Source organism: Anopheles gambiae, chromosome 2, assembly GCF_943734735.2.
Source record: "Anopheles gambiae chromosome 2, idAnoGambNW_F1_1, whole genome shotgun sequence".
Taxonomy (NCBI): domain Eukaryota; kingdom Metazoa; phylum Arthropoda; class Insecta; order Diptera; family Culicidae; genus Anopheles; species Anopheles gambiae.
Genome location: NC_064601.1, coordinates 17,142,218 through 17,156,021, shown reverse-complemented (window position 1 = coordinate 17,156,021; position 13,804 = coordinate 17,142,218). Strand labels below are relative to the sequence as shown.

Sequence of the window (13,804 nt, the reverse complement as noted above, 5' to 3'; positions counted from 1 at the left end):
CATTCCCTTTTAGCAAGTAGTTGACTATCAAACTACGTAATTCAATAAATTGTGGTAGGTAGCTAAAATTTAGTAGCTAGAATCGTTGTGGTAGAAATTTCGCTATTTGATAGAGGAACCTTTAGTACAAGCCACTGCCAGGAATCGAATATTGAGTGGAATTTCTGAAACAGCATGAAGCATACAAACTTAGTACAATCTGATCAGTAGTATGCGTCTGATATGTACGTAACATAGATCCGACATATTCTACGAAAATCATAATGTCACAAACAAAAAAACAACTGCAAAAAACAACAAAGTATTTTTGAATCGCAATTTGTGGAGGGAAATAGTTCAGAAGAATTGCATGATGAGTTTTTCACTATTTATCACAAACACACGAGTAAACCAATGGTATCATGTTGAAGAACATTCTTTTAAATTAAATTGCGTAAATCGTGATCAAGAAAGACAAATTTGTTTGTAACGAGTCAATTCTATAGCTCAATAATTGTCTAACGTTCATGTTTTTAAGGTCACTATCAAAACTTTCATTTACCTATGCAATAGTGCTATACTTTGGTGAAAATGTTATTGATCTGAAATGTTCAAAACAATCAAAAACATCCAACATCCACCATCGTATTAAATCAATATTTTAATGAATTTCCTTTTAATTGAAGGCCAGAAAAACAATTACGTGCCTAGTTCGCAGCGATGGAACAGAGATCGGAACTATCCGCTAACTAATGAACGCTACACTCGTTGGGCAATGTAACCTACAAATTTCACCTCGCCGTGTTCACTTGCCCAGCCACCAATTCTAGAAAGCCGCCTCATTCATTACCCAGCCAGTGTTGATGTTTTAATCGACCGCCGCTCACTTCCGAGCTGACTGACATTGAGCAGGTTAGGCAGGGAGAGAAGCACCATCTCGTTCGAACTTCCGACGGCTCGCTGGGGCGCCATGGTCAGCGTGTGCCATTTCTTCTTCATCGCTTGATTCCATACAATTTTCTCTGCTGCCACCAAAACGGCTTACCCACTGAGCAGCAACCCAAACAAGCCATCCCACACGCCGTGGGCAAACACAAATTACGCGAAGACACACAAAAAAACCGACTCCGATCGGCTCGTGGCTCGTGCACATCCGTGGCACCCGGACAGACGTAACGCAATAGTAACCTTCTTCCTCTTTCTCGCCATTTTCTCCTTTCCATCAATCAAGCGGAGGCCTTCGGCGTCGCCATCATCGACAGCGCCAGCAGCCGTTTGCGTCATTGAACTTGAAACAAGAGCGCGTCCACGATCAGTACCGAAAATTATGCCCGTGCGCTTCTCGGCGGCTCATCGCCTTCGCGCGTTTTGAGCATCACCCAATCGCCCCGCAATTGGATGCGGCCGGATCTTCAACCGCTTCGTTCCGCGGAGCATTGAAATAACCACTAACCACAGCTATTGCAACCGCAAGGGCGTACGAAAGACGGGAAACACCGGAGCCCTACAGCGAGCATCGGCGAGCATCGGCGACACACTAAACCCGTTCCCGTTACGGGTTACACGGACCGGAGCCTCTGAACAGTGCCCATTTGGGAAAGCACAAGTGGATTGTACTGTGGAGAAAAAAAAAAACAAAAAACAAAACAAAACTCGCGCAATCGTACTCGTACTCGCGGTGCTGACCAGCATGTTCGACTGATAGTGCGACCTCATCGCGATCAAGCATTGATTACCGATCGAAGCGTGCGCTGCTTGCCGGGCGAGAAGCAGACGAACAAACAGTAGGAACGAATAGGAAACAACTTGCAAGCAAATGGGGATACTAAATGGGTCAAGTGTGCAGTTGTTCGGTGTGCGTTAACTAACGTGTCAAACGCGCTAATCGATTACCTTTGACCGAGCAGCTGTTTCGTGTTCCGAAGGCGAAAAAACAAGGCTGTGCAAGTGGTACTACTACTTACCGAATATCATCGCACAAAGTGGTGTGTGTAATTAGATTTAAACTGAAGTGAGTACAACAAAATTTGGAGAGAAGTGTTTGAAGTGCTTGACATGATTACATTTCAAGTCGTTCCTAAAGAATACTGTACACGAGAAAAGTGTTGATTGGAGCGCTTTGGTGGATAAAGTTGTAAGCGTTACTGACCACCGAACCCCAAACAGGGCCTCACAGTCATGTGTGGTGTGTGAATAGTGCATTGGTTCCCCACGCCCTGGATGAAAGCGATGGTCACGTACAATATGGACGGTTCGCAAAGAATGAGCCGCCCGCGGCGCGGTTCCAGTGTCTCGTCCGGCTTCCGGCTGATGGATGCGGACCAGCTGGACACCACGTCCACCGTGAGCCGCAACAGCATCTACAAGCTGCGGATAGACGCAATGTTCGACGACACGAGGTGAGTGGGAAACATTGGCACGCTTCGCGGTGGTATGTGGTTGTGGTGCATTTATTTAGTGGGGGTGTTGGCTGGTACTTTTTGTAGACTTATCGTAACACGGGTAACCATACCCAAACCTAATCATGCTAAACGAACGTGCTGCGTGCGCAGCCTGTCCTGTGCTTCGGTCAGCTCGGCCGTCAAACGTCTCACAGTCCGCTCGAGCTCCCGTACCGTGTTGATGAAACGCCTTTCCAGCAGTTCCTTCTCATCGACCAGCGTGCGATACTTCTGCTCCAGCACGTTGCACGCTCTGCCCGGCTGTCTGTCCCGGTGGTTTTGGTCCCGCGCCTGCTGATAACTTTCCACACGTGCGTATGTCTTCCCAAACTGTCCTCTTTCATCGTCACCATTCGCCTCCTGCTCCAAACCACTGTCCAGCTCATTAAACGGCTGTTGACCCTCGTAACAGCACAGCCCTCCATCTTGCGCCTCCGGACACGCATGCTCTGCACCGTGCACCTGGATTTGGTTGGCCCAAATCAATTCCCGCACCTGCGCCACCCACTCGCACGCCCAATAGTTCTCCACCAGCCGTACCCGGCGCAGGGCCGGTGCAAACCGAGGGAAAAACTCAATCCGCCGCAGCTGGTTGTGGTTGGTCCAGAAGTTTTCCAGCCGCACCAGCCGCAGGGACGCGTGAACGTCGAGCCGTGTGATCCGATTGCCCGAAAGGTCGAGCACCAGCAGGCCGGCCATCGGTTCGAACCAGCCGAGCTGCACGTGCTGCAGCCGATTGTTGGACAGGTCGAGCATGGACAGCCCGGTCAGGTAGCGCACGGTGGGTGGAATGACCGACAGCGGGTTTCCGGTGATGATGAGCGTGTTGAGGTGTCGATTGACGAGCGGAGCGACGGCCAGCTCCCGCAGCTCGGTGGCGTCGATGCGAAGGGAGCGCAGCTCGTCCGAGCGGAAGGTAAGCGCCGGAATGATGCTGCCCTTCAGCGTTAGGAAGACCGTCCCGGGCAGTGCATCGAACAGATGGGGCGCGAAGTGTAGAATTTCACTCGCCTGCATAATTATGTGCGTTGCCGGGGGGAAGATGGCCAGGTACTCGTCGGCGGTGGATTCAAAGGCGACGCCCTCGATGAAGCAGGTGGAGTTGGGCTGCACACGGGAGCATTCGATCGCATTTCTGCTGCTGCTGCTGCTGGCTGGAGAGGGTGGGATCGCTAGAAGAGAGCTAATTAGAAACCAGAAGGGGTGAAATGATTACTGTGTGTGTGTATGCGTACTACTTACATGAATAGTAAAAAGGGCAATGGAGTGAAACCGATCATTTCAAGAACGATTGGACCGATTCCGATCACAAGCTGGTGCGCTGTACTGATCCCTTATCGTGACTGAAAGAATAAAACCTAAAAGCAACACACCGAACGCACTCAAACACACACACACAACCAACGACATCTTGTTTACGGTGCACCGATCGGATCTTGCAAATAGATTCCAACGCGTTCCATCTCTACCCCGACCACCCCGTCCAAGGTTTCGTTCTCGAACACCTTGAACGTTATCAGCGGACCGATCGCTGGCGCATCGGGCGCCGCCGCACTCAGCTCCTCCAGCACGGACAGCATCGCTTTCGCGATCGCCAACCGTGCCCGGGACGGGTGGGCGTACGTACAGCACAGCCCACCGTTGTTGATTCGGCGCCCGCCGCACCGAAAGTCCGTCCCCAGCACGGTAATGTTGCGGTGCCAAATTTTCTCCCTCACCGCACTGACCCACTCGCAGTCCCACCGGTTCTGCAGGATGCGCGTGTACCGGAGGGCGGGAAACTGGTCCGGAAAGTGGTCGATTTGGGACAGCTCGTTCTGGTGCACATCGAACTTGGCCAGGGCCGTTAGATTCACTGGGCCGCTCGCTCCAACCGTGGCCAGCTGATTGTCGGCAACGTTTAGGGCGATCAGTGCATCGAGCCCGAACAGTTCGCTCAGGTCAAGCGTTGTGAGCGAGCAGCCGGACAGGTCGAGCAGTTTCAGGCCGGCCAGCACGTTCACACTCACTGGCAGCACGGTAATGAGCCGCTCGTGAATGATGAGCGTCTGCAGCGGGATGCCGCGCTCGGGCAGCACTTCGAAATGGTCCAGACCGGTGTCGCTGATTTTCAAGTGGTTTAGTGTGCTGCTACCGTACCGCAGCTCCGTCACGGTGCCCTTGCGAAGCTCCAATGCCAGGGTGGCGTTGTGCAGTTGGACGAACAGATCGGGCCCAAAGGAAGGGATCGAGGCGTAGAACAGTTCGATCGTTTGCTGCTTGGGGAAGCGCACTTTGGTGGCGGTGGTGCTGTTCAGTCGGGCACTCGCGATGATGCAAACTTCCTCGTGCTCTTCCTGCTTGCCGGGAACACCGTGCGTCGGTGTCCACATGTAACGTTCGGCCGGGATCGGCAGTGGATGGATGATGCTGCAGCTGAGATTTAGAGCATCGCTGGACACTGGAAAAAGTATCAGAAAGATGGCACTGAGAGTAAATGATTACTATGACATGATTTTTTAATGGTTTGACAATAAATAAAAGCTTACCTGATCGGGGTAAGAAACAACATCTTCCTGACACTTGCCACGAATGGGGCTGTTGATAATGAACTAAATTCCCCGAGAGATTGCTGTCAGGCTGATCACGAGTGCTGTACGCGAATGGATTGTTTTGAACGTGCGAGCTCACAAACACTAGCGCGAAACAAACACAGAACCATAGCATTGGTAATGTTTGATTACCTTTTAGCAATTCCCAACTAACGTTCTGATGTGGAAGTGGTAGTAACGAAAATGAAGTATGTTTTTTCAATTTATAATACATTTTATGTTAAATGAAGCAATAATTTCGCATAAAATATCAATTCAACGAGGACGAAAAACTGCTCTTTTCTTATAGCAGAAAGACGAGCTCAGCAAATCCATTTGATCCTAATTTGTCAACTCGATTTGATAGTGAGAAGGTGCCGTTTGTCGTCCAGACCTGGATAAATCAGTTCACCGCTAGAAAAAAACTGACTCGACAGCAATAAAGATAAATCTCGACAGACATTCGATCTGACAGCCACTTTTTTCCTTCCCTCTACCCCGGAGGTGTCATGCCACTCTAATGGCATTCCTCTGTAAGTAAGTCTGCGTCTACGTTCGGTCCCGTTGCTCGCAGTGAACATGGCTCGGTGCGCTGCCACTACAGTGACATATGTTTATCGCAAAAAGTCCTTCGCGCAAGGACTGGGAGACTGGTGGAAAACCACTCCAGTGCGGCCGAAACATGTGGGTCACCCATTTTCATTACGCTCGTGTTTCAATGACACTTACCGTCATTTCGCGTGCAGCGCGTACACTTGTGCCAGCATCCAGGTCTTGCTGCCCGCCCGCTTCGCGATATGGGTCAGCGCAGATAACCCGCTCGGAATAGGGTCTCGGATCGAGGAGAACGACATTTTTCGCTTCCGGGCACCCCCCCCACCGCATCGCATCGGGCCGGAAAAACTGGTTGCATTACATCCTCGTTCGCGGCCCTCGCTGCACCAACGGCCGCATCAAAGCCGCGCTTTGCGCTTTGGAATTCGAGCTCGAACCGCGCGTAAACCCCTGAAGGTAGGCAAGCGGTTGCTGCGTGCGCAGCACAGCCAGCCCAAAAGCCCACGCTTCGCGAAAGCTTTCGTGCATTAGAAAGTAGTTTTTCTTTCTATGCCTCCCCTGAGTGCCCACCCCTCCCCCTCCTCATCCTTCCCCTCCTCCACGCAGTGTGCTGAAGATGGAGAGGAAAAGAAATGGACAATCCTTGGTCGGTGGCGCGTGCTCGAGCAGCGTAGGCCCGAGCGTGCGGTGGTAGCGAGCGCAACGAAGATCTATTCGCACCTAGGGTACGGTGCTTCCGATGCCCGACGCTCAATAGCTTACAGTGCGCGGTACCGTACGGGTGTGCTTCTCCTGCTTTGCGGCTTTTTGAGAAGATTAGAAAATTGCATCTTTTCCTACGGGCATTTGTAGTGCTTTGCATTTGGTGGGACAATTTATTGGCGTAGTGCATTGTTCCAGTGGATTGCTGTACATTTGTTTGGTCAGAATTTGTTGTGAAAAGTTTGGCGTGATATCATTTACCAGCACAAGGGCGAGTGGTGTAGCGTCCAGCACTACCAAAATTTACAGTTTACGCCAGTGTTTCAGCTTGAACTGATAGCGCATTTCATTGACCGAGATTCCGTGACTGGCGGCACACCTCGAAAGCCTCGAAACCATCACTAAGGTGGATCGCTCATAAATGTTTAAAATTTTCCGACCTCATCGAAAGCAGCGGGTCAGCACTGGACGCTGGACTGGGTTACGCTCCTGTTAGTACGGTTTGGCCAGTGTGCGAAAGTGTAGTGTTCGGCTGTAAGTGCGTCCGCGAAGTGCGTAGTACAGTGGTGCAACAAGGGTGAAGCTTTCCCTCGGAGCGAAGTGTGCCTCGCGAAATCATTGACAGCAGTGCAAATGACCTGAGGAAAGGGGTCCTGTTTTGTTCTGTTGCAGATAAAGATGCGCAGCTGTACGAATCGATACGAAGCAACGTGTCGCAGTGCCATAGTGTCATAGTGGATAAGTGTTGCACAAACTTGACGTAGTGTTCGCTCCTCCTAATCTTCAGTTCAGGCTAATCCCGAAAGCACACCACAGCCCACTGACACTGACCCCACAGAAACGGCAGTAAAAGTCAGGTCCAGACAGCCACCTCCCAGAACAGAATCCGTGTGCCCAAACGCCAAGCGACACGTCGCGAGTCGCTTACCGCCTGTCGCCCGATCCCGCCGAGCGTTAGAGCTTTAAATGTGCAACCAGCAGTGCGTGCTCGATGATCGTCATCCGAACATTTCGGTTCAATGTGGCAAACAGTTAGTGATTTTTTTGTGTACCTAATCCACCAGCTATGCTTTTACGACCATAACAATAACAGTAACGCCGGCGGCTGCGAACCTAACTGCAACAGTAGCCACCACTATCCTTACGGCTGCGGCGATGATCCTATTCACACTGGGTACGGTGGAAGCGGTAGTTGTTGTGCCCCCAGACTAAGTCCACTAACCACGTCCCACTCCTTCCCATTTGCGCGTTAGCCTAGCTGTACTAATTGTAGCGAGAAGAAGCGCGTCGTTGCAGTAGAATGCGATGCGGGGTAGAGCAACAATCGTAGCAAACGGTCCACCATTAACTGAATCCTTCCCTGTGGGGTTAGATTGGGAACTAGAGGACTTGGGAGGATACACTACCACCGATACTGCACTGCCGTCTTCTTACCATCTATCTCATTGCAATGATCTTCCCTTCACTCACGTCTTTCTTTGCAGATCGATCATAAGCCAGCGGTTGGATGATCGCAGTTCGCATAACGGCCGCCGCCGCTCCTCGTCGATCAGTGGGCTGAGCCGGGGCAGCCTTGCCGGTGCCATCATAAACGATCGCGACAATCTGGACATCAGCGCGGTGGCGAGCAGTTTGCGCGATTTCGGTGGCGTCAGTGCGGCCGGTACCGGTGGACAGCCCCCGGCCACCGGTGGACCACCGGGGGCGACCGAACGTCCCGCCGGCAATGGTGCGGCCGGTGCGAGCGGTTCGGCCGGCGGTGCGGCCAGCGGAGTGTCCCGCCACGGCAGCGATGCCCGGCGCGAGATCAGCAACAGCGTGCAGGCCCAGATCGAGCGCATGTTTACGGACGTGGCGAAGGAGAACGGTGGCAGCACGGCCAATGTACAAAGCTTCAGCGTCCGGTGTCTCGGATCGTTGCCGCTGAAGGATAAGGTGACCAGCCTGGTCGGGCTGCAGGAGCCTCTGAGGCAGCTGTACCTGAGCGGTGCAGGACACGGGGTAAGTAACCACCTCTCCACCGTGTTACCGTAACCTCAGAGTGATCGATTGTAACGACTTGACAAGACTCCTGATCGTTAACATCATTCGCATGGTTAAATAATGATCGAATTTATTAACACAAATTTAGCGGATCAGTTTTCGGCTGCAGCCCGGTGTTATTGGTGGCTCGATTACCTAACCACCTCCTCCCCCTCCCTTTACGGGCTGGCTTATTTCGATCTCACAGCTGTTACAGCTGCATCAGCCGCACATATACGCGTGCACCGTGTGAGACCCTGGTTCCGGAAGTGAACCAAACGCACACCTTTATTAACGGATCGCACATTTCTGCAAACAAAGATTTTATCACCAGCGCACGTTCGCTAATGAGGAAAAGCTGTGTGTGTGTGTGCATGTTTTTCGGCAGTGTATTTGGCCGGCCACCCATTTTACCATGTGAAAATCATTCGGAATCGCGAGCTCAAAATCAACAACAAAGCGCACAAACGGTGTTGATTGTTCGACAAATTTCTTTTCCTTTCAAAACAATCGATCCAATCACGCGCAGATGGATGCCCGATCGTGGTTTGTTTGCTCGCAGCGTTCGGGGCAAATGGTGTGTGTGTATGGAACTGGCGCGTGCAGCAAAACATTGCATCGGTCAGCTTTAAATCGTTTTTTATTTTTTTTTCATTTTCCAGCATGCTCACCGGTACCGGAGAGACATTCGTCGACAAACACTCGTCTGAAGTTGCTTTCGTTTGTTTGTTTGCTGGTTTTGTTTCCTTAAGCGGAGATGCAATTGAACATCTCTCGGTCGAACGAGGAAGCGGTGTGCGTGTTTAAAATTACGCGTGTTAATTAAACTGCCCCTTAGAGTGTGTGGTTTGCCTCGATGCGCATGCAAGCCACGAAGCACATTGACCATGGACCGGTGTGCAGGGATTTAAAGGCTAAAGCGACGAACCGCGGGGAATAAAGCGATGCGAAAAGGCGAGTTTTTAACCAGCTTTAACCATTTACACATTGGTGCTGCTGTGTTTGATGGTTAAACACATGTGTCTTCTTTCGCGTACAGTATTAAACGATTAAGACAACGAACAAGGTGGATGAAGATATTTGCACCTTTGCTCACCTGCTGCGACGCACGCTGCCGGGCGAATGCAAGAGGAACGGATTGAAATATCTTCCTCAGTATATCACTCACCCTAGACCGATCGTCTCATTTCGAACCAGATAGATAGTTCCGTTCGCTGGGTTTTATTCGATGTGCTCATCTCCCGACTACTCAACGCTCCCGTCCGCTCCCTGCCGCTTCCTCCAAACGTGCAAGTAGGTTCGTTTTCCTAAAGATTGACCCCAAAGCAGGTCCAAAAACAATACAGCTACCATGAGCACGAAACCAAAAAAAAAAAAAAAAAAACCGTGCCAAGCCGTTCCGGAGGGCACAGAGGTTCGAGCACAGAAATTCATCTTGCCGTAACGGAAACGACTTGCCGTTGTCCGCCGTTGTTGGTAGATGCGGGGAGGGGTTTTTTTTCCTCCACAACTCATCCACAGCAACCATTTTTTTTTTTTGGTACAAAACCATCGTTAATGCTGACGGTTGATCTTTCGCCAAGCAATTAGCGGCCGGGAAGGAAAATCTATCCTCCACAGGTGAAAGAAATCGCTCCTGGAGGAATGTTTTAGATGCAAAAAGAAAAACCATTCAAAACGACCCACAATCTTGCATGGCCTTTAGGTGCTTGCGGTGTACATTGTGTTTTATGGGCATGTCACAGGGCTGACACAAATGGCCTGTTGCCTGTGGTTGGCGTGCTACTTCAGCTGATCATAACCGCACCATCGCGTACTGTTTTGCCGATTGGGGAAAGGTTGGTTTGGATGTTGCTGCTTGAGCCGCTATTCTTTTTCGTTGCAAAAGAAGATGCCAAACGAGCATCTTCGTTTTCTGAAGAGATATCATTCCTGTCAGCTTGAGATGGTATGAAGAAAACCACATTGTCAAGTTATATAAGCGATTGATTTTGATTTTGCAAGCAATTCCAACTGGGAGTTTTGCATCGAACAAGTTTCCGCTGTAAAGCTTCGCCGTTCGCAACACAATGATTGCAATGAGCATGATTGCATCGAGCAAACCGGGGCCCGCTGCTGCATCAGCTTTCCCGGGCGATCATTAAAATTCCCAAACCCGCTCGTTCGCCACCATCGCACCACCGATGAGTGGGCCTGTTTTAAATAGTCATAAAATCCATAAAATGTAAAAGATGAAATCAAAGCAACAACAACAAAAAAAAAAAGAAAAAAAGAAAGAAACAAGATCGTCGTGAATATATATATATATCTTAATGTTTTAGCGTTTGCTTTCCAGTGCGCCGGCGTCTCGCTTCGGCCCGTGGGGGTAATTTAACGATTTCGCATATTCATGCGCACCGTCAAAGTGATCCCTCATTTGCGCACCCGCCGCACATTGCATGTGAATGAGGCGCGTGCTTTGTAAACGAAGGTGGGACGGGGGGGTTTGAGGCAGAAGGCGTACCCGCGAGAGTCGTAAGCACCTCAGCATCGCACCACCATCCGCAGCACGCACGTACTACGTCACCACCGGGGCACGATTCACGACTCACGACTCGTCACGCTCGCATGCCCGATGGGCAGCGGGGTGGAGCGGGCCGTTGAGCGTAAATTGGTGGAAAGTGAAATTGGCCGCTCACACCTATCGGTAGTGCTCGGTTTTTTTTTCTTCTCTTTTTTCGGCGGGACGGTTTAACACGGTCCAATCGTGTGAAATCCTATCGTTTCGGAAGGATTCGGGCCTTACCGGATAGCGGGAGGGAAAGAGTGTTTTGGGGGTCCGAAAAGAAATCTCATAATGCGACTAATTATGATCGCTCGCTGAAGGTGGCACATAGAGAAGACGCACACACACACACAGTAAAGCTCTGTTACACACATTCTCATCTGTGGTGGCCAGCAAGCGCCAGCTTTGCTTAACGAACTGTGAAATGTGCATAAATCATCACCCGCCGTGTAACGGACCTAAGGGGTTGACGCAAGTGCCATGGAGTTAGCGAGCTCCTCCCACTACAAACAAACCTTGAAGAGTTTTTTGGTCAATGTAGAAGAGGAACAAAAAAGAAGGTGTTACAGTGGGTTACATGCACAGCTAAAAAGGTGGGTTTGGAATGTTAGGTGTGTTGTAAATACATCAATATCAATTTGAAAGATTGCAGCAAGCTGTAGGAGCTCTGACTCACGTCCAGAGGATGTGTTTGACCTCCCCCGAACTTCTATCCCTCTATCGTTTAAATGAGAGCAAAAGCATTTTCCTCAGGCAAAGGTATCATTTTAACAGCGCGCGCCGTGAACTAAATCTACCAGCGAAAGGAGAATCTAACTACACTGGGGTCCTACTTAGGGCCCTTCTAGGTGTCCTCACCCTCACCAGAGATGACCCACATTCAGCGTGCGTGCGTGTGCACCACTTCTATCTGCCCTGGACTTTTGTGCTCTTTGTGTTACCGGCCCAAAGTAGGTCAGCATGCAGTACGGAGATCTTGCTTATAACACATCCGTATGTGCGCATGTTTTTTGCTCCCCACCCCCAATGCGAACGCTCCCGATGATAGTCCAGCGATCCAAACGCTGATAGTGAGCGCCACGGGTCCACCGGGGGTCCGTTTCCTCAAACTGGTTCAGTTTGACACACTTTAATTGCAACAATTTTTCAATTACAATTCCCCTTCCGTTCATCGGCGAAACACATAGCGATATCCTAGACCAGCGACGAATGTGGCATTGAATTCGTTGGAAACGGGGAACTGGAAACTGGTACGGAACAGGAAAACTCGTCCAGTCGGTCCGAAGACCATCCATCCGGCCACACGCCCGGGACGGGTGGGTTGCATCCGCGTTTGCAAGAAAGTAAACGGTGGCGATTCAACACCGGCCGCACGACCCACTTTGCCAACTGGTGGTGCAAGTAAAACGGAAACCTTATTGAAGGTTAGAGCGCATAGGGTAGCGCAAAAAAACAACCACCAGTGAATCTGAACAGCAAATAAAACAGCTCAGCTTCCCTGTACACCTTCCCGCTGAGATAGTCAACACTTGCACCACGGGTGCGCAAAAAAAGGCACAAAACCCCACAATCATTTCTGCAGCCTCCCTCCCGGAGTCGGTCTTTGGTGAGGAAAAATCAAGATCCAAATCAATGCAGAACCAGTTCCGTTCGGCGCTGCTCCTATTAGACGGTGCTGCCTGCATCGGGGCTGTGATTGGAGACCGGGTGCAAGAAGCAGCCTCCGCGGCCACTAACGGCAGTCTGGTTTTCGATTTTTCCTTCGTAGCCATTTTTCCCAAACAGGGACCATTCCCCGAGCCGAGCTTCAAAGCGGTGGTGTGTGTTTGTTTTTTTTTTTGCACGTGCTCTAATTACAGTATTTGCAATGGTAAACACACACAAACAGTGGGGAAAGATTACGGCAAAAGGTTGTTAGTGTGTGTGCGTGGGTCTGAGTGTGCCAATTGCAGCCTTTTTTATGATATTGCTGTTCTTCTAATGGCACATTATTTGGGGGAATAAAAATAGCTGCTTCACTCCATATAACGACCGATACCGCTTAGTGTGTGGCGTCAGTTTTAAGGTTTTTTTCTGCTTTGCTTGTCCATGACGATCACCTTGGTTCGAAATATGGTTTGTTAATTATTAAATCATTTTACCGATTACCGAACGGCAGCGGCACGGTTTGACAATTTGATTGCGATCGATCGGGGAAAAAGGCCTTTTAATGTCCGGCTGCCTGCGCGCGGCGGAAGAAACTGCCAGCCAGTGTTCATTTTCCCCGCCCGAGCACACAACTATTTCGTACGATTTCGTACCCTGATCCGGCTGCACTGATTAAATGGTAAAATGGTTACGCGGAGAAAGGCGAACCTACCATCGCGAGGGGCACAGAGCAGACGAAGGTTTTTGATTTGAAATCCAAAATTTCACCCAAATACGCACCGAAGCGCCACCGACAGAGTGATACGTCGAATCCGTTTGCGCGTTCGGTTGGTGGACCGTGTTGGCGCTACAACTGCCAACGAGTCTCCTCGTGAGTGGTAGTTTTATTTCAGTTTTGGGATGTTGTGATTTTCTCGTTCCGTTTCCTTGCCGAAGCTCTGCTTAGTGCGGGCGCGATGGTGGTGGAAAATGCTTCATTAAGGGGTAGTTTATGGGATCGGGTTTGCTGTATGTGGTTTTGAATTCGGACAGCACACGGTATCAGTGTTTACTCAGCGCTCAAGTCCCAAACAAACCGTCCCAACAAGAGTGCCTTCCGCAATCCGGACCATAGGGGTTTGTTTCTCGCTTTGCTGGCCAAAACAATGTCCGGCACTGGGCACATGATAACGAGCCAACCGCAAAACTCTCTCGCGTATTGTGCTGTGCGTGTGCCGCACTTTTCGGAGCGGGTTTTATGTCAATAACCGATCTTCAGCTGCGGCGAAGCAGCGATTTCCCCGAATTGCGCTAGATTTACCCTATTACGATAACCTTCTTCCGCAGCATTCGCTCCTCCCTTG

General features: G+C 50.5%; 3 protein-coding genes across 6 annotated transcripts in view; 1 reads left to right on the top strand and 2 right to left on the bottom strand.

The window, feature by feature from the left end:
- Positions 1-13,804, top strand: part of LOC1269356 (uncharacterized) — a 35,182-nt gene that overhangs the window by 12,909 nt on the left and 8,469 nt on the right. Inside the window, exons 2-3 of one of the 3 annotated variants that reach the window (XM_061646579.1) lie at positions 1,211-2,378; positions 7,732-8,248. In XM_061646579.1, coding sequence (XP_061502563.1) covers positions 2,200-2,378; positions 7,732-8,248 — 696 coding nt within the window. In that variant the 5' untranslated portion in view covers positions 1,211-2,199. Of the gene's footprint in view, positions 1-1,210; positions 2,379-6,273; positions 7,422-7,731; positions 8,249-13,804 lie in introns of those variants that run through there. The other 2 variants (XM_061646580.1, XM_061646581.1) reach the window with 2 other exon arrangements.
- Positions 2,414-3,804, bottom strand: LOC133391568 (uncharacterized). The gene is made up of 2 exons (XM_061646595.1): positions 3,663-3,804; positions 2,414-3,603 (listed from the first exon to the last, which is right to left on the bottom strand). The coding sequence occupies exons 1-2, from the start codon at positions 3,698-3,700 to the stop codon at positions 2,502-2,504; spliced, it is 1,140 nt and encodes a 379-aa protein (XP_061502579.1). The 5' UTR covers positions 3,701-3,804; the 3' UTR covers positions 2,414-2,501.
- Positions 2,414-5,168, bottom strand: LOC11175789 (uncharacterized). 2 transcript variants are annotated; one of them, XM_003436015.2, is made up of 2 exons: positions 4,949-5,168; positions 2,414-4,886 (listed from the first exon to the last, which is right to left on the bottom strand). In XM_003436015.2, the coding sequence occupies exons 1-2, from the start codon at positions 4,969-4,971 to the stop codon at positions 3,836-3,838; spliced, it is 1,074 nt and encodes a 357-aa protein (XP_003436063.2). In that variant the 5' UTR covers positions 4,972-5,168; the 3' UTR covers positions 2,414-3,835. The 2 variants fall into 2 exon arrangements, with proteins under 2 accessions (XP_003436063.2, XP_061502578.1); XM_061646594.1 differs by having other exon boundaries at positions 2,414-4,860.

Excerpts from the sequence above, each read along its gene's own strand:
- LOC133391568 (XM_061646595.1), bottom strand. The coding sequence starts at position 3,700 with ATGATCGGTTTCACTCCATTGCCCTTTTTACTATTCAT. Across the intron at positions 3,604-3,662 it reads TTGCCCTTTTTACTATTCAT|CTCTCTTCTAGCGATCCCAC; the intron begins GTAAGTAGTACG and ends GTTTCTAATTAG.
- LOC11175789 (XM_061646594.1), bottom strand. The coding sequence starts at position 5,126 with ATGCTATGGTTCTGTGTTTGTTTCGCGCTAGTGTTTGTGAGCTCGCAC. Across the intron at positions 4,861-4,948 it reads TTGTTTCTTACCCCGATCAG|TGTCCAGCGATGCTCTAAAT; the intron begins GTAAGCTTTTAT and ends TACTTTTTCCAG.